The sequence below is a fragment of the Diceros bicornis genome, chromosome 1 (assembly GCF_020826845.1).
Source record: "Diceros bicornis minor isolate mBicDic1 chromosome 1, mDicBic1.mat.cur, whole genome shotgun sequence".
NCBI classification, from domain to species: Eukaryota; Metazoa; Chordata; class Mammalia; order Perissodactyla; family Rhinocerotidae; genus Diceros; species Diceros bicornis.
Genome location: NC_080740.1, coordinates 1,420,541 through 1,444,511, shown reverse-complemented (window position 1 = coordinate 1,444,511; position 23,971 = coordinate 1,420,541). Strand labels below are relative to the sequence as shown.

General features: G+C 42.8%; 1 protein-coding gene across 3 annotated transcripts; it reads right to left on the bottom strand.

Moving 5' to 3' along the window:
- Positions 1-5,863: 5,863 nt before the first annotated feature.
- GTF2H2 (general transcription factor IIH subunit 2) lies at positions 5,864-23,594 on the bottom strand. 3 transcript variants are annotated; one of them, XM_058557879.1, is made up of 16 exons: positions 23,202-23,594; positions 21,688-21,776; positions 21,009-21,086; positions 20,646-20,682; positions 20,351-20,437; positions 19,658-19,708; positions 19,272-19,326; positions 16,159-16,264; positions 14,855-14,945; positions 14,597-14,684; positions 13,981-14,088; positions 12,455-12,518; positions 11,044-11,147; positions 10,375-10,477; positions 7,556-7,595; positions 5,864-6,293 (listed from the first exon to the last, which is right to left on the bottom strand). In XM_058557879.1, exons 2-16 carry the CDS (start codon positions 21,741-21,743, stop codon positions 6,174-6,176), a joined length of 1,188 nt encoding a protein of 395 aa, XP_058413862.1. In that variant the 5' UTR covers positions 21,744-21,776; positions 23,202-23,594; the 3' UTR covers positions 5,864-6,173. The 3 variants fall into 3 exon arrangements, with proteins under 3 accessions (XP_058413862.1, XP_058413955.1, XP_058413767.1); XM_058557972.1 differs by lacking the exon at positions 23,202-23,594 and adding an exon at positions 21,903-22,459; XM_058557784.1 differs by lacking the exon at positions 23,202-23,594 and adding an exon at positions 21,908-22,459.
- Positions 23,595-23,971: the final 377 nt, after the last annotated feature.

The window sequence follows — 23,971 nt, the reverse complement described above, 5'->3', positions numbered from 1 at the left end:
GAGAACATGGAAAGAAAACGACGAATCTTCTGTTCCTAGAGAACCGCACCCAGCAGGTATCAGAACGCTCCTGAGGCTGCTGTCCAGACGCGTGGCCAGCCCCAAAGGCCTGGGGGTTCCAGCCCCCCACTTCCTGGGGGCCGAGTGTGCCCATTCCTTCTCACCACTCATGAAACCACCCTGTCGTGAACCTGCCAGGCGTTACAGACAGACAGCGGGACACAGATAAGGCCACGATACGAGGAAGTGACAAAGCACCGAGAAATCTTACAACACGCTGTTCTTCCCACCGCCCTTCCGAGCAGCAGGAGCCCCGTAGTCGCCTCGCTGTTTCGACACATGTCAGTGTTCTGACTGTGACGTGTACTCGGATACACGCTGGGTCACATGTGGTCCTTAAACACAGGACTTACATGCTTTTCATCCAACTGCTTCTCTTCCTCAGCCTCCAGATGGTACTGCCACCTTCTCCTTGCGAGGATGTGGTCATTCTCAAGGGCAAACGAGGCCACAACAAGATAGAGACGGTGCACATATTGCCACATATGGGTGGGAAATGTACTGTTTGGACCACGACCCAAGGAAGTGAACAAGAAACTTTCAGTTCCCCTCAGCCTCCGGCTCCACACTTCCCACTTCCCGGCTCACTTGATGGACACGACTGCTTTTGTGTTCTTGTTCAGGCCCTCAGCTAAAGCTAACATTAGCTACCTCATTATTTTCATTTGCTTCACCACAACTTCTCAGGATTCCATAAATTCTATTATTTTTGAATACTCAATTTGTTTATATGGCTCAAAAATTTAAACTATACGAAAATATTAAAAACGAATTCTCCCCGCTCCCTGCGTTCACACCTTCTGTGCTCCCTGCAGGGGCAGCTGCTTGTGTTAGCCCCCATGTGTTCCTCCAGCGTTCCTTGTGTTAAGGACAGCCTTGTTGAGATACACCTCATATACCGCACCACTTACCCAAGTGTACAGATCAACGGTGGTTAGTGTGTTCACAGAGTTGAACAATCACCACCACAATCAATTTCAGGACATTTTCATCAGTGCAAAAGAAACCCTGTACCCACCGACACGCGCTCCTTTCTCCCGGTTGTATGTGGGGGGCCTGTGGCTGGTGTACTGAATTAAGAACACGCAGATTACGACCTGCTGAGTGAGAGGCACACGGTCCCCGTGGGGCTGCAGGCAGCTCCCTCTACACTGAGCTCCCACTTTGGGGAAGTAAAACCCTGGGGTCATTTTGAGGGAAGGTGCAGTTTCAGTACACTCACATGAAGGAAGTAAAGTCACAGACTTATTACTTACAGATCCCAGAAGAGGGGGTGCGATGAGCGGGGGCAGGGGCAGTCCTCCTTCCCAGGTCACCAGCGAGCAGGAGATGGAGAGCAGGATGGCAAGCACCTGTCACTTACAAGGCGGTTGGGGAGGAAGTCTCTCATTTTTCTGGGCTGGACTCTAAGTGGTTATTTTAGAAGGTGCCCCAGGGGGAATAAAGGGGCACTTATGCGGGAATCCTCAGCTCAGCTCCCTCTCTCAGCGCCCTGACTCGGTGTGAGCAGGGTTGTCACCGTGATGCCGAGCCAGCGACTCAGAAGGGCCATGTCCTCACCACAATCGGTTTGCAGTGCTCCCTTCAGCCTTTACATCTGTGAGGGCCATGCTGATGTCTCCTCTTCATTCTTTTTTTTTTTTTTTTTAATTAATTAATTAATTAATTTATTTTTTTCCCCCCAAAGCCCCAGTAGATGGTTGTATGTCACAGCTGCACATCCTTCTAGTTGCTGTATGTGGGACGCGGCCTCAGCGTGGCTGGAGAAGTGGTGCGTCGGTGCGCGCCCGGGATCCGAACCCGGGCCGCCAGCAGCGGAGCGCGTGCACTTAACCGCCAAGCCACGGGGCCGGCCCCTCCTCTTCATTCTTGATCTTAGCAATTTGAGTCTTCTCTCTTTTTGCCTCTTGCTCAATCTATCTAAAGATTTGTCAATTTTGTTGAAGCAACTTTTGGTTTCATTGATTTTCTCTATTGTTTTCCAGTGTTTCTTTTTGTTAATACAAATATATATTCTTATTTTTCCTTCTTCCTTAGGCGACAGGTAGCATACTACATACCCTGAACACTGGTATATGCTGAAGGATGCACTCCAGGTCGAAGAAAAATGACCCTAAGCAGATCTGAGATGTAAGAAGAAACGAGGATCCACAAAAGTGGCAAATACGTCATTAGATCTTAATAAACATTGCAACGCACACTAGTCCTGTGAAACAGAACAAAAGAAATACACGACAACGACAACTCCGACACGAGGAAGAGGTGAGTGAGGCTCGATGTGCTGTCTGAGGAGGGTGTGGGCACGCAGCGACCTAAGATGGTGGCCTGACGAGTGAGCACGGCACACAGGCCCGAGGCCGCCTCAGGTTCCCCCGCCGCCGCCTTCTCAGCGCTGCTGCTGCTCCGCCCAGCCGCCTGAGCCGGCGCAGCCCACGCCGAAGCGCACCAAGCCGGTCTGCCCCGGCTCCCCCTCCAGCTTCGGGAGCCGGCCGCAGTGCCACACCACTGAGCGTGAGATCTGGCTTCCTGAGCAGTTCCCCAGGGACCAGTGACAGCCCCACGTAGCAGACCCTGGCCAGTGGGGAATGCAGGATGGAATTAGTTAGGAATTCCATTACTCCTCCTTCCTCCCTTCCATGGACTGCTCAGAGGGGCAGTTTCTCCATATAAACCTTCTGGAGGAGTCCCACACTCTTAAGTGAACACACTTGCTGGGAGACTCGTACGACTCCACAGCTTGTCACCAAGCCTGGCCACCGTGGCAGCATACGGCATCAGGACTCTCCTCGCCTCCCTCTCCCTCATCTTCCCTCCCTGTACTTCCCCGGATCTGCACCGCCAAATAAAGGAACAACACTTTCATCTTTGCCTCGGGTTCTGCTTTGGGGGGACCCAAGTTAAGAAACGGTGTGTAGGGGGCCGGCCCGGTGGCATAGTGGTTAAGTGTGGGTCTCACAGGTTTGGATCCCGGCACGCACCAACACTGCCTTGTCGAGCCATGCTGCAGCAGCGTCCCAGATAAAGTAGAGGAAGATGGGCAGGGATACTGGCCCAGGGTCAATCCTCCTCAGCAAAAAGAGGATTGGCATCGGATATTAGCTCAGGGCTGATCTTCTCACACACACAAAAAAAAAAGAAAGAAAGAAATGGTGTGTATTGTAATTTCTAGGGTAACCACTAAAAGAATAAAAATAGAGTATACAATTTCCAAACTAGTTGAGGAAAAACATAGTATGGTGGAAAATAATCTAAAAAAAGGCAAGAAAGAAGAGAAAGGGAAACACAGAATAGTTGAAACAAATTGCACAAAGTAAGATGGTAAATTTAAACCCAAATATACCAGTAGACACATGACATATAAATGGACTAAATGTTTCATTAAAAGACAAAGATCGTCAGGCCAAATAAAAAAGAATATGATGTAAAATGTATGCATTTAAAATAAATCTAATTTCTATAATGAATTTTAAGTATTAAGGAGTTTTCTAATTAGTCAAACAACAGGACTCAGAAAGACATACTGTTCAGAAAGATCTCTCGTGGTAGTTTCCTTCACTATTGTAGCATATTGTGGAGTTCAAGAGGGAAATTAAAGTCCAGAACTAACAGTCTCAGGTCACCGTTTCTATTTCTGTAATCTTAAGTCAGGATTTTCTTTACAATTGTGAGAAAGGAAATTCCACCTTAAGCATAACTAAAATATTCACCTTAACTTTATCAAGTATGCAAATAAAATATAAAACTGTAGAAAGAGATAAAGCAGCCAAAAGGGCACTGAATGTTCCTTTTATATGCAGGAGTGAGGGTGTCTCTAATATATTTCTAGTAACTTTCCAAGAGGTGACCACTTGTGGCCTTTCTTCTAAGTCAGGTAAGGGGAGGCAGAATACTCTGACCATGTTGGAGGCGTCTCCTACAAGCCACTGACACCTCTGTTGACAAAGCAGAAGGCAGACAGCGGTTACCTGGTTGCCTAGAGCTGAAGCCTGTTTCCACGCCAAGAACTATTTGGCTCTGGGCTCAGAAAACACGACTCCCAGCAGAGAGCTCTATTACTTTGGTCATATTATGTCTCTGTCCGTGTGTGTGCTGGCATGCATGCTGTTAAAAATGCTTATTTTTGGGCTCTATCCAAGATTTATGGAATAGATACTCCAGGGTAGCATGACTGATATTTCTCATTAAGAACTGTTATTTATAAAATTATGAATGTCATAGTGAAACTCAATCTAGAGCGACTGAAGTTTGTAGATATAAAATGAACACACCTTTGCCATGGAAACCTGATCCGCTCTCCACAGGGTGGTCCCTGAAAAGAGCTCTGTGTCCGCACTGAACCTGACACGCAGACTTGACACACATTCTCACCCAAGTCTCTCTGACACCGGAGTGGGAGGGTTGAAGAGGTTTAGTTACATAGTCCCTGGTGTGAACCTGAGTGGGGCTTACAGGGACAGACACCACAACGCCGGCCTCGTTAGCCTAAACTCGGCGGTAAACCAGGCCTAGACACCAAACAACAAAATAGCGGTCTCAGACCTACCTCATGGAGTAAAATACATTACCAGTTATTACAGAGGAAGCCTTAAAGCAACAGGTTTAGCATATGAGGGTGAAAGGTTAACAAGACCTTTTCCCTCACTGCCTGAACCTCACCTTCAGTGAAGTGTTCCTCTGTTGTCATGGAAACTGATACAGGCAGGAATGCCAACTTTGTGTCCAGGCAGCTTTGCTTAGCTAAAACTGATCACTGACCTGCACTTGGACTGGGGGCCCCAGAGACAGTGTGATGGGAACCTCGGGCTTCAGGCTTTCCTGAGTGCAGTGACTCTGAACACTAACACGTCCCTCATGGGGACCCTGGAAGCTGTGCTGATGGAACTGTTATAAGAGATGCCGCTGGGGCCGGCCCAGTGGCACAAGTGGTTAAGTGCGCAAGCTCCACTTTGGCGGACCGAGGTTCACCAGTTCGGATCCCGGAAGTGCACCGATGCACTGCTTGTCAGGCCATGCTGTGGTAGCGTCCCATATAAAGTAGAGGAAGGTGGGCACAGATGTTAGCCCACGGCCAGTCTTCCTCAGCAAAAAAAGAGGAGGATTGGCATCAGATGTTAGCTCAGGGCCGATCCTCCTCAGAAAAAAACAAAACAAAAAGGAGATGCTGGCTCCTTGAGGCCTGCCTGCAGCTGAGCACTCGGCTTGGCACCGAGGCTGTGCTGGGTAAGCTGCTACAGGACTTGCCCAGAAGGAGGACCGCCTGATGCTGCCTCCTGGCCACGTGCTGCTCTTGTGTAACATCCTTTGAGCAAACCGGTGGCAGGTGTGGCCACGGCAATCCTGAGATGTTGAATGTATAATCCTAAAAAGAGCCCTGTTTTTAATTTCAGGTGTATTACTTTTTTTTTTTTTTTAATTATTTATTTATTTATTTTCCCCCAAAGCCCCAGTAGATAGTTGTATGTCATAGCTGCACATCCTTCTAGCTGCTGTATGTGGGACGCGGCCTCAGCATGGCCGGAGAAGCGGTGCATCTGTGTGTGCCCGGGATCCGAACCTGGGCCGCCAGCAGCAGAGCGCGCGCACTTAACCGCTAAGCCACGGGGCCGGCCCTCAGCTGTATTACTTTTATAACTATATTCTGATTGTCTGTTAAGCCAAAAAAGACCCCTTGGGGGGGTAGAGCAGTATATAATTGCATATGTATTAATTTCATAACTATGGATTCATTTCATCTTACACTGAATTTACACTTATACCTAATTTTTTTACACTAAAAATGAATAAAAATAAATCAGATTCTGTATTTAACTATAAAACAATTATCACATCAATTTAATTATTATAAGTAACTTAAATACAATAACATATAACAACTTTGAAAACATAACTCAAAATAATAGAAAACAAAACTGAATGAAATACTACTGAATTCCAGGCATTTCTGTGACAAAACACAAACTTTTAAATAAAATACTACATTTTCTTAGCAAAAAGTTTCTTAAGTCAGATTTTCCTTTCAGACTGTTGTGTTTTAATTGGAGCTTCTTCTCAAGACATTTTATTTACAACTGCAAGTTTCTCTTTAGCACGTACAGGTGTGCCGCCTGCTGGAGTCAAACACCTGTGGGAGCTGGCATCGTGTGTATGCAGCCAGGGCAGCAATGCAAAGAGTCGTGGACGAACACGTCGCAGTCCACGCAGAAGACGTGTCGGCACGTCGTGCAGACATAGACCTGCAGAGAGGAGGAGGGCACGTTCAGAAGGCAGGCTCCAGACGCAAGCACAGCACAGGCAGGAGACACTCAAGTGCTCTGCTCCTTGTCTCTGCATCAGTTCCCCACCCACCCACCCACCCGATTACTTCTCATGTCCTGTAGATTCTCTAATCTAAGGCCATGGCTTTTTTCCAAAAATATTACTCCTTAGAACTGAGGGAATAACTGTTTTTGAGTCCTTAAAGTCTCTTTATTACAGGACACTCTCAATTACTTCATTTTAAGTAAGTATTTGGGGAAGACACATGGACTTGAAATGAGTGCTAGTTTTGAATGCTTCGAGAGGCCATCTGACTGATTCAATTAAAAAGAGAAGCACAAAAATTTAACACAGATTTAGTTATTCCTGGAGAATGACCTCACAACTGCCAAAGTTATATTCCCCTTTTAATTAAACCACTAAAAAATATGGCAAAAGACACCTATAAAACAAATAAAAAGAAAAAAACCACTATTCTATCAATATTACATATATGGATACTTGTGCTGGGGGGTAAAATTTCCAGGGCAGCATCATACACAGATTCAAACTCACTAAATCTCAAACAGCACAGAAGATGGTATGTTCTTAAAACTGTCAAAATGATTCAAAAGTTGTTCTAGTGAGGATGAATCTACTGACATCAAAGAGGCACATAAAAGTCAATAAAATTGTTTTATGAAATGTGAGCGTGGAATAAATAAGCAATGCTTCCAACTAATATTTTATATAGTTTATAAAGCATAGTTTTAAATATGGACATGTAATTAAATTAATAAAAAATTAAAACCAGGCAAGGATCTATCTTATTTGCATCTTTAGATAAGTTTATATATTCAAATTGACCACCTTCAAAATTTTTAAAAATATTTTTCATTGGCACAATGGGGAATAACCTTAGGTCCGTGGCCACCTTAAATGGCAAGTCAAAATGAGTTCTGACAGAGCCTGAAGTACAGTATGGAGAAAACACTTTGAATACTTCCAAACTAAACGCAGGTCATCCTCAGACTGAAGACAATTTCAAGTACTAAAATGTCTATACAGCGAAGTTTAAACACAGAATTACAAAACAACTGCTGAAACTCTTGTGCTCTGTTTCATCTCCACCAGGGGCTACTATACTTCTGAGGAATAACCGATATGAGCCTGGGCTTCAACAATCTACTGAAAACTTGTCATACTATCTCTTCAGTATTTCTTACACAATACTTAATGTTTAGAAAGCACACGAACTTACATGTTGGTCTCTCAATTCCCCCTGACATCCATAACAAAATCTGCAAAAGAAAGTTTAAGAATCATTTTGTTTAGAATTCACTCATTAAAACAGCTCAGCAAAATCTCAATAACAAGAATCCTTCAGTTAATAAGTAATTATCTTTATACATGACTTTTAGGAGAAAGAGGTAAGAACACCACTAATTTAAGAAAATTCCACAGTATATCCTAAGGTCATCTGACAGCCCAAAATAGCACTTGAAAAATAATTTTTTTTTTTTTTGTGAGGGAGATCAGCCCTGAGCTAACATCTGCCAATCCTCCTCTTTTTGATGAGGAAGACTGGCCCTGGGCTAACATCTGTGCCCATCTTCCTCCACTTCATATGGGATGCCGCCACAGCATGGCTTGCCAAGCAGTACATCGGTGCGCCCCCGGGATCCGAACCGGCGAACCCCGGGCCACTGCAGCGGAGCGCACGCACTTAACCGTTTGTGCCACAAGGGCGGCCCCGAAAAATAAATTTTTTATTTTATTTTCATCCAGGTTAACTATGAGCATGCCTTCTCCACTGGGATTCCATGAGGGAACTTAGCCCTACAGAAAATGATTTGAGGGACTGTTCTTCAACTCTCCCAAAGATAATGGCCAGCTGGTACAATTCTAGATGGACAGAAGTTAATTTACTGAATATAAGGGATACCTAAGGGATTCATTTTCAAGGAATAGCTTAAAGAGTTACAAGTTCTCAAAACTTATTATAAAAAGTAGCAGTTCCCCGCCCCCCGACCCCACTTCATTTCCAGCTTCCCAGAGCTGTCAACACTTCTGGCTGTTTGCGAGTTACCTATGCTTATGGTGCTCTGATTTTTCCACAGGCACTGGCTATGAACCTCCCACTACAGAAGATGAGAATTTAATTCTTTCAAACTCTTGAACCAATAGCAAGTACATGCATAACTAATATCATTCTCAATTCTTTTTCTATGCAGTTAAATCATTTTGGATAGAACAACGTTAAATGTTTAGTTTATCACGATTATATAAACATATTCAGTTCAGCCATGTAATGCAACTTTTCCTCTGTAAAACATTTTTTGCTGGAGTTAACAACGGTATTGTTATTCACAAGCTTAGTTTTCTATGTAGCTACCACTAACTCAGCCCTAACCTTTCCCTGAGAAGTCTAAACATCCTCTGGTTAAGTTTACCACATCAGGAATTCTATAGTTTCCTCCTCTTGGTGAAATCTCTCCTGGAGCACTCTGACCTTCTCCAAACTGGACTGCTGTTCCCCATTCTGACACACACCGTCATTCTGGGATCTCCCCTTACCATCATCCTCAGACTTCTTTAGCCACTTCTGAATTAGATAAATATTCCTACTGTCATTCATTCTCTTTCTCAGTTCCTTTGAATCATCTCTACCACAGCTTCCCCAAAGTCTCTTTTTGAGACCTTAAGTTTGAAAATTTCTCTATTTTACCTACATTTAGTTGATAGCTTGGCTAGGCATATAATTTGCGTTGGTAATAATTTTCACTCCAAATTTTGAAGGAAATTGCTCCCTGTCAGCATCCAGTGTTAATGATGAGAAGACAAACAATTTTCATTCCAAATTCTGTGACCTAACTTTGCCTCTCCAGAATGTCTAGAGTTAATATTTTGCTGTGTATTCTGAAATTTCACAGTGATATACTTTATATATGTTAGGCACTTGACCGTCCCTTTCAATTGAGAAAGTTCTGTCCTTCAGTAGTAGAAAATGTCCTTGAACTATTTCTTTCCTACTCTTCATTTGACCTTTTCTTTATTCTCATATTATCCTGATATTAGACCTTCTGGATAAATGCTCCAGTTTTATACCATGGAAATCAGCAATTGCTACAAATCAGGGCTTGTTTTTTCTCTCTGGAGAGCTGATTTACCAGCATACTACCCCCTTACTATCCACAAATGGGTTTAGGGAAATTGGTACATTTCTGGAGACCCAGATCTGTTTAATAATGAGTCATTTCAGTCACAACCAAGGCATTCTTTTTTTTTTTTTTTTTTGTGAGGAAGACCAGCCCTGAGCTAACATCCGATGCCAATCCTCCTCTTTTTTTGCTGAGGAAGATTGGCCCTGAGCTAACATCCGTGCCCATCTTCCTCCACTTTACATGGGACACCACCACAGCATGGCTTGACAAGCAGTGTGTCAGTGTGCGCCCAGGATCTGAACCTGCGAACCCCGGGCCGCCAAAGCGGAACGCGCATGCTTAACCGCTTGCGCCACCAGGCAGGCCCCACAACCAAGGCATTCTATGTCTTATTTTCTATATTAGAAGTAATCTTGCCCAGGTTAACATGACTATCTTTTTTAACGTACTAAGAATGTATTCAAACATTTTGCTGCTAGTGCCCTCAAGTGGATTCTGACTCCTGGGGGCCCCGTGTGCAGCAGAGCAGACCCCTGCCCGGTCTTTCTGCGCCATCCTCTCACCTTCTGGCGCTCTATCAGACAATGCTCCGCTGCTATTCACAGGGTTTTTATGGCCAATTTCTTCGGAACTGAGTGGCCAGGACTTTCTTCCTGGTCTGTCTAGTCTGGAAGCTCCGCTGACACCTGTCCCCCATGGGTGACCCTGCTGTTATTTGAAATCCCGGTGGCAGAGCTTTCAGCATCACAGCAACATGCAGCCACCCCAGTATGACAACCGACAGATGGGTGGTGAGGTTCCCTGACCAGGAAACAAACCTAGGCCTCGGCGGTGACAGCGCTGGATCTTAACCACTAGACCAGCTATTCACACATCACTCTACCACTTAGATATAAATTAATCAAAACTCATATACCTTTCTCCATTATGTTCTTCTAGAGGAATTTCTTGAAAAGCATCCAAAGGAAATAAATGATGGTAAGATCGTGCCAAATGGGGAGCAGATACCAAAGTGAGACCTAACATAGAAAGCAGAGAGACATGTTTAATAGCCCAAACCTCATAAAGACGATGGCAGAAATGTCAAATGATATAATTCAGGGTAAATATTTTCAAGTATTTTTAGGACTGCAAGTATTCATTTCTTCAGTTTATCACCTGTGGCCATAAAAGGAGATTTCAGGATGGAGTCTTAGTTCTGTCACTAGGCATGTGACCTCTCCTGGCCTATCTGCTTACTTATAAATGAAATAAAATTATATGATTCTACTACTTTAATTCCTCATTCTCCTTATATATATTTATCTTATGCAGGTAAGAGCTGCAAAAATGTCTACTAGATCTGCACAGCCTTTAAAGAACACACTTTTTTCAGGAAGAGAATCAGGAACCTCTTCTAGAATGCCATGTTTATTCTTAGAAATTGAGTACTGGCCATTCGGTAAAAGAAGTAACCTACTTCTCTTCTCAAAGATGAAATCCAGAAACACAGGCAGAACTTAATATTTACATTTATTTCAACAGCAATATAAGAAAGAAGTTATTCAAGACTAATCTAACGGGTAAGGAACAGCTGGTCTCTCACCACAGATTTTACACTCCACGGGAAGCTCACAGTACTTCGCCCGACACTGGGGGCAGAAATAGCCTCCTAATGTGAGTCCTGGCTCGGTGCTGCTATCCAGGTGCCTGTGGGGGAAACACTGCTTTAGAAGCGATATATAAAGATGTGAATAGTCAGAGCAGAGGAAAGTATGCTACCTGACACTAAGGTCTTCAAGTTGTTTCATAGTTCACTTACACTTTGTTCATTTTTTCTTTTTTTTTCTCTGCATTTTTGTTTTCAGTAGGTTCCATTAATGTCTCTGAATTCACTACTCTTTTCTTCTTCAGTGACTAATCTGCTGTTAATCCCATCCGGTGTATTGTCATCTCAGACACTGTATTCTTCATCCCTACAAATTAGATTTGGTCTTTTTTCTACCTTCCATATCTCTTATGCTCATGTTCTCCTGAATACGAATAGAGTTCAAACTCTGAACTCTGTTCTTCAATAGAGAAGACATCCTGGCTCTGTGTGGGGTCCCTGTCCCTGCACAGCAGCCTGAGTCTCTCCAGACAGTGAGCTGCAGTCACAGGGCCCCCCATTGCTCGTTCCCTTGAGGGATCGCTATCTGAACCTGCTGCCCAATGTCTGGAAACCATGGTTCTGTGTATCTTGTCTGGCTCTCTGGCAGGAGGCAGGAGGATAAATCTAGGCCCTATAACATCTTTACAGCTGGAGATAACAGTCTTATTTGTGATTTTTAAGAATTATTTTCTTAAATTTTTTTGTTTTATAATTATGTAAAATGTAAAGCTCCAAAGTTAAAACAGGTATATTCAGGAAAATCTAGGGTCTATCCCTTTGCCTTTCTCCACACACTGCCTAGGTAAACATCTTTTAGTTTTCACTTTTTATTTCCGTTACTGTTTTTATTATTAATATAAACCCTCTTCTCAGGTGGTTGGCAGCATACTGCACACTTTCCCCTCCCTCGCTGTCTTACTTAGTAACACGTCCTGAAGATCACTCCACAGGAGTAGACACAGTCCTCACCCTTTACAGCTATAGAGAAGGTAATCTTTTACAAAAGCCATTATATTTCAAGCCCATATTTTAAATTTATAACTGATAGGAAGGAATTAAAAATGTAAAAATATTATCGCTGGGGGCCGGCCCGGTGGCATAGTGGTTAAGTGTGCGCACTCTGCTGTGGCGGCCCAGGGTTTGCAGGTTCGGATCCCGGGGGCACACCAACGCACCACTTGTCAAGCCACATTGTGGCGGTGTCCCATATAAAGTGGAGGAAGATGGACACGGATGTTAGCCCAGGGCCAATATTCCTCAGCAAAAAGAGGAGGATTGGCATCAGATGTTAGCTCAGGGCTCATCTTCCTCACAAAAAAAAAAAAAAAAAAAAAGTATCACTGACAGCTTCAAGGTTTTTACTTACGCCATGCTGAAAGAAGGTTTTGCATCTTGATCAGACAGAGAAGCAATTGTATGCTGAGGAAATCCTTCACAGAAGAAAAGATGTTACTTTCTTTTTCCAGGCAAACAGCAAAATTCTAGGACTGGGAACCTAAAAATGTTCCTACCACAAAGCCCACAAAGTTGTACAAAGTTCTCTTTCCCGCCTATTAGATATGTTTATCACAGTCGGTCAAACAGACTGAAATTCCAGGTTACAAGACAAATCAAAAGTGAAAGGAATGGGGGAAAGATCTGTCTGTCCGTCCATCCACCTCAGATTCTAAAGTTCACATGTGTATTTCTAATTTAATAACAGTTAAGACATATTGCTTTTTACAAAGAAAATGTAATTTTTAAATAGTTTCTAACACAACAGAGGAGTCTATTACATAGCCCACATTCACTTTATGTAAGAATATACTTCTGTGTTTAAAATTTTGGAACAGCCAAACCCACACAGTTTGCTTTCCATATGTATTTTTAAATTCTGAAAATAAGTCCAAGAAAAGCAGAAACCATAAAAAAAAAGAGAGATTTCATGACATAAAAATGTAAAATCTATCTGTACAGCAAAACAAACAAAGGTAAAGGTAAATGACCAACTGAAAAAACATTTGCATCAGGTGACTGAAAAGGGGTGGATATTCCTAAATGGCGCTAACAAATCAACTTGAAGAATAAATTATTATAAGTTTAAATAATAACTTTAAAATGGGCTAAGAAAATGTATCAGTAAATCAAAGACTAGCCAACATAATATCTAAAACGCAGTGTGTTTACGTCAAGCATTATTCTAAATGCTTCATCTGTATTAATTCAACTCTTGCAACACATAAAGAGACAGACAACAATATTGTGTTACAGACGAGGAAAGAGGTTGACCAGCACTATAAATGGCCAAAAACAAGACAGAAAAGCATTCCATCTCACTGACAGTTAAAAAATGCATATTAAACAAGGAGATTCTTTTTATACTTAAAAAGTTATGCCTTTTTCAATTATAAACATATAAAATTTTTGGAAAATAGAGGAAAACAAAAATTTTTTTAAATGATGCAAAACCCATCCTTCTTTGTGTCCCCCAAAAAATCACTTCGATCAATTCCATGCCTCTCCCTGCAACCGTCCGTTTATGCAGTTTGTATTATGCAGCTTTGACCAAACAGCACAGAGGATTTTGTAGCTTATTTTTTAAACTTCTTAATACAACCGGATTTTTCTATAAACGCAGTTCTTTATACCTTTCTAGCCTTAACAATGAAAGAAAACCAGTAGTGTTCTCTGAGGGAAAGGACGACAGGGGTTTTCATTTTCTTTTTACTTCTCTTATTTTCCAAAATCGCTTCAATAGCATAATTTTCTCTAATTATAAAACATTTAAGTTAAAAAAAGAAATTCTTAAACATTAAAATGATAACTTGTGCAAATGAAAATACAAAGTCTAGTTTGAGCTAAAATATATTTTTTAAAATGTCTATTTTAAAATAACACAAAATAAACACTTACCCATACGAATAAGAGAGCATTCAGAATTTGAGCTAGCCGGAGGGGGACTAACATGATGCGTTAGCAATTCTTTGTAATGGCTTTCATCTAAAATAACGTGGTATGTGCCTAACAAGACAAAAAGTAAAAGAAAAAAAATCAGCTTTCCGGACATAAGAACAAATTATAATTTCTACGTAATTCTATAAAAGTTCTACCATCTGAAAATGTATATTTTCAAAATAAATATTCGAGTTAAATTATCATTTTTCAAAAACTTTATTTAAATAATATCTCTATATTGACTTCTCCAGGAATAACTATAATTATAATTTAATTAAAGCCAAGTTATAAGATCTTTACAAAATATTACATGTAGTGAAACTTCTAGCTTTTCAAGAGTTATAATGCTTCCTCTAAACACTGACATAACTACTGAAAATTCCTTGCATTTCAAGATGCTATCTTATAGCATCAATGACATATTTAAGATGACTACCCATATTTTGGACTTCAGGACATAAACTGATTTAAGTTTAGTAACTTAAAAACAGATTAAAACATCCTAATTTAATTAACAAATTGTTACTTCTTACATGGTAATTATGAATAAATATTGAAGATTCTAAATACATACCACCAGTTTCTCGAGCAAGTACAGTGCAAACCCGAACCTCTGCAGACAATCCAATAACAGACACTCTAATTTTAGCTGCCTTTAGGGTCTTCGTAAAATCCAAGTAAACGAAGGGTTTTGAGGGAAGAAAAACAACAATGAAGAATTAACGTGTTTGAAAAATAGGTAGAATGCTCTGAAAACTAGTAGTAAGTTCACTACAGAATTCTCTTTAGTTTGTAACTTTGGTTTTGATTATAAAGAAATTGTTGGCTCTACCTTGATGAGGTCATAGATATTAGATGGGTCACAAGTCGTGAGGCTGCTAAAGATGATCAGGACTTCTCTACTCGTGTGGCCGGGCATGTGTCTAAAGAAAGATAAAACGCACTCCAATCAGGTAAAACAAATTACACTAACGAAAATTTACTCAGAAGGAACAGTACACATGGCTCACACATTTAGACTACAGAATATCTCATTTGTTTCAACAGTGCAAAGGAATGAATTATGAGTATATTAATACCTTAATGTAAATTTTTCTAAAATTAGCTACATACTTAACAAAAATTCATTGATTCATTTATTCATTCAATAAATATTTATTGAATACTCTTTTAAGTTCTGGGGCTAGAGTGATAAACAACACTGATAAGGTCCCTAACTTGTGAAGCTTACATTCCAGCAGATTTGTTTCACACAAAGGCTAAGGTGAATGCTGGGAAGTATGACAACCACCATCTGGATCAACTTTAAGGTGTATTCCTGCAGCCCAGCAATAGTAACATACTTCTTTTTTAAAGACTCTAATTTAACCTCATGGTGATTCAGAGTCATAATAATCATAAACATTAATTTTTGTGTACCATTTAATTAAATGGCTTATGGGACTTTATGATGTGATCAGCTGTTTTCCCCATTCTAAATGGAGATGTTTATGCTTTTTGGAGCATTCTATCAGTTATTTACAGCTTTCCTGCCATAGCTTCACTGTCAGGCTCTCGGCTTTTGCCCTGGACGCTGCTACTGTGCCTCCTTTATTACGAGTGTTACCTCCTTCTCATCTCCTTCAAAACTAGAAAAATAACTATTATATCAAGTATAAAAATCTGAGTCAGGACAGACTATCTGGGGATAAGACAGATGAGCTTTAACTACATGGACTACTTCCTCTGGGGTCTTAGCTATATTCCACATAAAGTTAAACATGCTGGAAAAGTGTGCTATTCATTTTCAGATGTATCACAAAATAAGTTAATAAAAGTCAATAAACGTACAACAAACTCACAATTATTATACCACATTAAATTCCATATACAATTTTTTTTGTATTACGAATACTGCTACAGTTTTAATCATATTTTACTAAAACCTTTAAGGATATACCCCACCAACTACAATGTAAAATAAAAATCAGTAGCCAACACCACACTAAACATCATAAATGACATTACACAGTTCTCTTAACAATGTTTTCATCATAGTTGGGTTTATGGAGACACATATTAACATATTATCGTTTCAACTTAACTCATTCAAAAAACTTTGAAATGAATTGTAAATAATAAATGTACAATCCTCACTTGAGAGTCTGCAGAGCCATGCTCAAGGAGTTATACAGAGACGGTTCTCCATGGCACGTCATATCCACAGCTTTCTTCAAAGATGTTATGTGTTTCCTCGGGTTTCCTAAAATAGAAATGGAATAATCTACTTCAAATAAAATTCTATATATACATAATAGAAATTTATGTTTCTCCCAAAATTTACATATCTATGATGCTAAAGAACAGAATCCCTTCAATTCACATTTTTAGCAAGTTGCACTTTTATCAGAAATGTTGGTTATATAAAGTCTCACTTCATACTAAAAAATAGAATACAAATCTTTTTTTATCTATTAGCACACATTTTAAATAACATTAACTTAGAGTGTATAACCTCTTTTAATATCTTCTTATTTCACCATTTTTAAAACTAACATATTTTCACATTTTAACACCTGTAAAATCAGGTCATGTCTGACAATCGCTGGCAGCCAGGCAACAGATGTGACACAGCTGTCACTGCCTGCTCCCGTGCGGACCTATGAATGGCTGTTGACATGCTGTTGCTTCAAGCGCATTATGTACACTTTGTGCTATTCCTGTTGAGTTCAACTGCGATTTAAAGTGTTTTTAGAAAGGTTATTAATAAAAAAGGTTCTATTTTTGTGTAGAAAGGCATGGAACAGAGCAGTAGCTGTAAATTTGTTATTAGTGAAGCAAAAAGTCATTGGTTGAAGAATGCCTGCAACTCTGTATCTTTCTTTGGGGGAGAAAAACAGGAGCTTTAGAAGACCTAAGACAGGAGAATTTCCACAAATAGACAAAGCTGTGTTATCTTCGGTTACCGAGTAACATCTGAAAAGATTGTCTGTCTCATGCCAAGCAATACAAATGAAGGGAGGAAAAACCACCGAATTCTTTACAACAGTCGACAGACATGTCAAATTACCAAGAAGCTGGTGTGAACAATTCCCACGTCGTCTGACATGGTGTCCAAGTTTAACTGCTAGTGTTTCCTTCTTGATGGCTCATAAAATAAAGGTATCTTACAAACGATGGAATCTGAGATTCAGTGAAATATGGTATTCTTCACACAGTTTCTCCTATTCAACACTGTCTTCATATTAATTAATGATAACCAAAACATCATTAATTTTATCATATAGTATAGTTCATCAAACTACCTCCATACTGTTGAATATTTATTTCCAATTTGTCACTATTACACACAGCACTGCAGACAGCATATTTGTAGAGTGAGGCTTTTTATTTTTTCATAATTTTTCCTAAGTATAATTCCAAGGAACAACCATTTTTATGGCTCTTTTCACAAAAATGTTAAACTAATTAACCAGATTATCAGCACTATATGTACCAGTTTCTCCATGGTTCAGCAAGGAATATATTGCTGTTGAAACTTTATTTTGCTCATTTAAAATATATAAAATAATAAAATGTTGAGTGTTTTTTTTTTATCACTTGTTTGGCTAAACTTTCTTTTTTAATAGTTATTTAGTTTCTCTTTTTATTCTGGTATGAATTATCTGTCTTATTTGTCCATTCATGTACGTATAACTTTTTGGTGTTATTTATCTGAATAAGTTTTAAAATATTCACCATTTGCCATATTTAATACATATTGCATTTATTCTTAGAATCATAAAATTTTAAAAATGAAAAGTATATCACTAAGTCAAATCTCTCATTTCATAAGTGAGAAACAAATGTAACAAGTGAAATGATTTGCCCAAAGACACACGCCCACCCAACGGCAGGTGCAGCACACCTCATCTCTCGGCTCTCTATCCACCTGTCTTGCTACTATACCACATGACCTGTGAGTCATCTCCCATGGTGTTGTGAGCATAGGAAAAAAGCATACCACATTACTGTCAGTGTGATTTCAGCAGTGACTCTGATCAGGGGCAGAGAGGGTGCCTTCAAGAGGCCTACCGGCATCTCCAGAGGATTTTTCATCTTTATACAGATGACTTCCCTGGCATCCACAGAAAACTACTATTAACTAGGGGTGGGGTTGGGGGTGGGGTGGCAGCAGGAGGGTTGGCCCTCCATCTTTTCCTTGGGCAACCATCTTCGCCTCACAGTATACAGTCCAGCCTAGACCACGTGTCGTTCAGGCGGCGCTTACCCCGCCTCCATCTGGCTCCAGGCACAGACATGCAGTCCAGGCTACAACAAATACTTCCTTTCCCTGGCCACTCTGACTGCTCATGGATGGGCAGACCACAGGCAGGGTCCGTAAGAGTCCCTGTTGGGACTTGTGCTGAAGCTACAGGCTACGAGGGTCATGTAGGCTTGGGACTATCACTAGGCATCTTTTCACCTCCCAGAAAACCTATCAGAGAATGAAGCCAGACAGAGCCAGGACCCCTGGAAACATCCGTATGTGAAATCAGCCCACCTTTGAACTTGAGCCAATAATTTCCCTTTTGCCCTTAAGGTAGTTGGAGATGTTTTTGGTTACTTGTAACTCAGTTTCTTAGATCACTCCAGACTAACATACCTTTCACTTCCACTGCCATAGTGAAAAACTATTACAGATGAACTATTAAAGATGTCACTTCCCTTATGTGTTTGGTAAGGAGGAAAGGTTGAGAGCCACATTTAAGGGATAGTGTGTTTCACAGAAAATAAAACAGAATTAGCCATGTAAATTTGTATCAGCACATATACCAAAGCAAAGAAACTCTGACATTATTATCTTTTAAAGCAATAAAATTCAGTTAGGCATGTCACAGAAGCAGAAAAACTGAATCATTAACAATAACTAAAATTCAGTTTTTATACTCTTTGCTCTTTAGAGGTTTAACTTTAAAAAAAAATAATTTTAAGAGTAAATGAATTTTCTGAATGGATACAATAATTTTATCTTAATACTTTGGGGATAAGAATGTGTAGATCTTACAAAACACATTTACATCCATTGCAACACTATTTACCACTGTGCAGAACTCACGTAAAACAGTCCATCTCAGACACTGAGAGTCTGATGGAGGGTTTATTAAGGGTTTCACCCAGAGGCAAGCAGGGAGGCTTCATTCCACTTCATAGACAACCTTATGACAGGGTCACAAGGTGTGTAAATACAGCTAAGGCCCTCAGTCCTGTAAGGGTAGTTTTATGCATACCTGAGAGTTCCGTCAGTTTTTCAGCTCTTTTACTCTTTGTTACAATTATTCCAATCTCAAAATAAAAACAAAAATTATTATTAATTTAACGAATTATTTCTTCTTGATAAGAATGTATATAAAATAAATTAGCAATTACAAAGGAATAAATATCATGTAAGGAACTTTTTTCATGATGCTTTTCACATAAATTTAGCTAGTAGTTCACTGTACATTATTTAACTTTTAGAGTTATCTTGCTTTTCATTGATAATTGTACCAGAAACTGGTACATGATCTGGATCACTTAATAATTCATAAAATATATGCCCAATATTTTAAAAATAAGATATATTTGGCAGTAATATTAGGAATCCAATTCTGAATTCTATCACTTATTTACATACCTGACTAATAGGATTTTGATCAAAATATTCCTCTACGAAGTATTCCAACAGCTGTTTGAAGAAAACAAAATGGAAATACTAGCTAAGGGCAAAATAACAACCACAGAAAACATGTCTTGTGAAACCTGTTTATCAAGCACTGCTTCTCATTTTTAAGCTTACAGATTTTTAAAAAATGTTCAGTAGTAAAAATGCTAAATAAAAATAATAAATTTTAAAATATTAAATAAATAAAAATTAAACTATTAAATAAACCTCAATTTGAAAGGTAAGTGGTGAGACAGGTTTGAGCTACGCCTTAAAAGATGGAACCGACTGGACATGTAAGACAGAAACTATCTAAACAAGGAGAAGAGCCACCGAAGACAGAAACAGGAGAATGGGCAGAACTGGGAACGGGCTTCGATAAATTAGGAATAATCTGCACGTGTTTATAAGCTGAGGCGACCGATTCAAGGAAATCAAAGGAGAATGAAGATTCAATAAAGGGAAGGGACAACCAATAAAGTGAGACCCTGACTCGGGGTGGAAGGGCACAAATAATTAGCTGTTTGGTTACCATTTCCCTCAAGGATCTGGGAGCACTTCTCCTTAGCTATAGTTTGTATTCACTCAGGAAAAAAAAGAACGCATTCACTAAAACTTCAGTGTCCTTCCCCACATTTAGAGTAAATTAGAATGATTTTACCACACCTTTAAAGTACATGTCAGTCTATTTGGCTTTAAATCCTGGTCTTCCATTGTTCTCGATCCATCTACTACCACGTAAAGATGGCGCATCTACAAACAAAAACTCCAATAAGGACAACTTGCAAATAATTTTTACCAAGAACTAGTAATGGCATTTAGTAGTCACATATTCTACACATCTATTTTTAATATATTCTTTTAAAACGCTGGTTGTTTTCCTATTGTTTATTCTGTCAAGCCACAATGTTTCTTTAACCCAAACTAGTTCTGTACCAGTAAAGAAAAAATAGTAACATACCATTCCAAGACGAACTTGTCCATGGTGCTCAAACACTCTGTTAAAATTATGCAAACATTTTAATGGAATACCATATACTACCTGAAAAATCAATACCACTGTTCAACTAACCTGCGTTTTTTAGTGAAGTAAGTTATTAAGTTATGGGACCCATGTGATTAGAGACATTTTGGATAGTTCCTGGAGACCCATTTCCCTCCTGAGGTGCTAGGCTGCTGGTTCCCTCCCCCTATTCAAAAGGCTACAGGTCAGTTTCCCTGAAACACAGCTGACAGGAAGCACTGAGGAGTGGGTATAGGAGCACGGAAGGCTTCAAGCAACATATCTTACCTTTTCTAACACGCCTACACAACGTTTGCATACCTTTTTCTCTTTGCTTTGAAAAGAATGTCTTCTATTGTAGCTTTAAGTGATCCTGATTCATCTTCTTTAAGAATCTCCCTATAAGCAACAATTACTTGCTTGAAAAGGTAAGCTAAAAGTTTACTAACCCAAGAGGAATGAAAACACAGGTCCACACAAAGATCTGCACGTGAACGTTCACAGCTGCACCGTTCACAGCAGCCCAAAACTGTGAACAATCTAAATGTCCATCAACTGGTAAATGGACAAATAAAAACACGGTACTACACAAGAGAATGCTATTCAGCAATAAAAGGAATGAATTACTGACACACTACAACATGGAGGAAGCTTGAAAACTGCATGTTAAGTGAAAGGAGCCAGACACAACTGACCACTTATACGATTACACTTAAATGAAATGTCCAGAAGCGGCAGAAACAGACAGCAGACCAGTGGCTGCCTAGGGCTGGAGAACGGAATTAACTGTAAATGGGCCTCAGGGAGCCAGTTACTGGGGTGGTGAAAATGTTCTAAAACTGACTTATGGTGATGACTGCACAACTCAGTAAATTTTCTAAAAATCACTGAATTATATACTGGAATTGGGCGAATTTTAACATGTGTAAAATATACTTCAATAAAGTTAAAAAACACCCCGCAATGCCTAAAGAAGAGAGAGTAAGAATGCCCTGCTCACCAAGTTCTTTCATAGCCTCCTTCCCATCGCTTAGTTCTTTCAGGTTCTTCATCCATTTTTCTCTTAAATGTATTATATTATTCAACGTCCTGTAAAAATCATTAGATTGTGAATTTTCTAAAGATGTTCGCCACCAAAGGTATACAATTAAATTTGAAGAGTAAAGAGAGGAAAGTAAACACACAAAGTAAAAAAAACTCAAAATGCAAAGCCACCTTACTCCTTGCAGTTTATCCAGTAATTGTTGTTGGATGAAAATACTTTACAAGATCCTCATGGAGCTCCATCCCAGAGAAAGACTGAGCATTCGTGCATGCACGTGGCACCAAGAGAAACACGCATCTTTTCACAGCTTTTAAGAAGCGTGCACCGTGGGCGCGTCGCGGGCCAGGACCTCGGAATCGCGGGGGTGGGGACGCGCGGCGGGGACGAGAGTCGCCACAGCCCCGGACGGCGGCCGCCGGGCCCCGCCGCGCGGAGACGGCCGCACCACCCTCCGCCCCGGTGCGTGTTCTCAGTCAACGTCTCAAAATGGTGTTTTTAAAGGGTAAATGCTTATGGCTCATACTTCATAAAAGGGACCCGATATTAAACCCGCACCGTGACCAGATGAAGACCCTGCGGCATTCAGCGAGGCAGCGAGCAAAGGCGCATCTGGACCCCGGGAGGGAGGGGCCCGGCTGCTCGCTGCTCGCCTCCGCCCCGCGTTTCCGGGTACTTCTGCAGGGCCCAGGGTCGGGCCTGGGGGGGCCCCGCCCCCGCGGACGACGCCCGGAGGAGCCGGGCGCCCAGGCAGGACAGCCCCGCCCCGGCCGGGCAGAGGTGGCCGCGGGCCGCGGACCCGGCCGAGCCCCCCGCTCGGACCCGCCGTCCCCCCAGCAGAGCTCGGGCCCCGCGGGACCGGCCCGCGCACGGGCTGCGGGCACGAGAACCCGCTGACCAGCGGGCGCCGCTCGGCCCCGCCGCCCCCGGGCCCCGCCGCCGCGCCTCTCGGAAGCTGGCTCCACGTTTGTAAACGCAAACACGCGGCCGCGGCAGCGTCGCGTCAGCAGCGACACCGCACTTCACTTGCACTCTGCGCCTTTATTTTGGGAGGAAGACCGGCCCTGGCTGACACCCGCGCCCCTCCTCCAGGTACACGGGCGGCCGCCGCCGCGCGGCTGACGAGCGGGGTGCGGGTCCGCGCCGGGATCCGAACCCGCGAACCCCGGCCGCCGCGCCCCGGCCCGGCCCGGCTGGTGCCTGTTAACTCTCGGCGAGCCCCGAAACCGCGCGAGACCGGCGGAAGAGCACCGCACCCTCCACCTGAGCGCCCGACGGGCCCCGCCACCCCAGAGCGCGAGCGGCCCGGCCGACAGTGACCCCGGGCAGTCACCGCGCGCTTCCAGCCGGGACTCCGCGACTACCGGCCACGCGGCGGGCGGCCGCCCGCTCGGCCCAGGGAGGCAAGGACTGTGGACACGGCTCCCGCCCCGCTCCCCCTCCCGACGAGCGCCGCCTCCCCGCGCACTCACCGGACCCGCCGGAAGCCGCCCCGCCCGGAAGCCGCTCTGGCCGGAAGCTCGCCCGCTCCGCGCGGAAGCTCGGCCGACCCGTTCTGAGGCGCCGCGGTAGTCCTTTCGCCGCGTGGGGGCGATGCGGAGACGTTCCGGCCGGGGAGCGGGCGCTCTGGCCGCGGCGCCCGGGGCGGACTGGGGGTGCGGGCTGCCCGGAGGCGGGGGAGGCGCGCGCCCCTCGCTCCGGCGGGCGTGAGGCGACCCTGCGTCCCTGTCAGGGGACGGCGGGGCCCGCAGAGTCCTCCCTCCCGGGGCCGCCTGCCGGGAGACGGTCGTCAGGGAGGCCGCGCGGTCACGGCGCCGCCGGGGAGGACGGTGACCGGGCCAGCGGGGAGCTGCCGGCGCCAAGGCGCTGGGGCCGCGCGGGCCGGCGTGAGGGACGGTGTGAGGAGGCCGGGGAGGGGAGGGCAGGGCAGGGGGAGGGGCAGGGGGAGGAGGGGCAGGGAGACGAAGGGCAGGAAAAGGGAAGGGCAGCGGGAGGAAGGAGTAGGAAAGAGGAAGGGCAGGGGGAGGAAGGGCAGGGGGAGGAGGGGCAGGGGTAGGAAGGTGTAGGAAAGAGGAAGGGCAGGGAGAGGAAGGGCAAGAAAGAGGAAGGGCAGGAAAGAGGAAGGAGCAGGGAGAGGACGGGCAGGAAGGAGGAAGGAGGAAGGGCAGGAAACAGGAAGGGCAGGGAGAGGAAGGGCAGGAAACAGGAAGGGCAGGGAGAGGAAGGGCAGGGGAGAGGAGGG

Excerpts from the sequence above, each read along its gene's own strand:
- GTF2H2 (XM_058557879.1), bottom strand. The coding sequence starts at position 21,743 with ATGGATGAAGAACCTGAAAGAACTAAGCGATGGGAAGGAGGCTATGAA. Across the intron at positions 20,438-20,645 it reads GACAAGTTCGTCTTGGAATG|ATGCGCCATCTTTACGTGGT; the intron begins GTATGTTACTAT and ends TTTTGTTTGTAG. Across the intron at positions 6,294-7,555 it reads GGGAATTGAGAGACCAACAT|GTCTATGTCTGCACGACGTG; the intron begins GTAAGTTCGTGT and ends TCCTCTCTGCAG.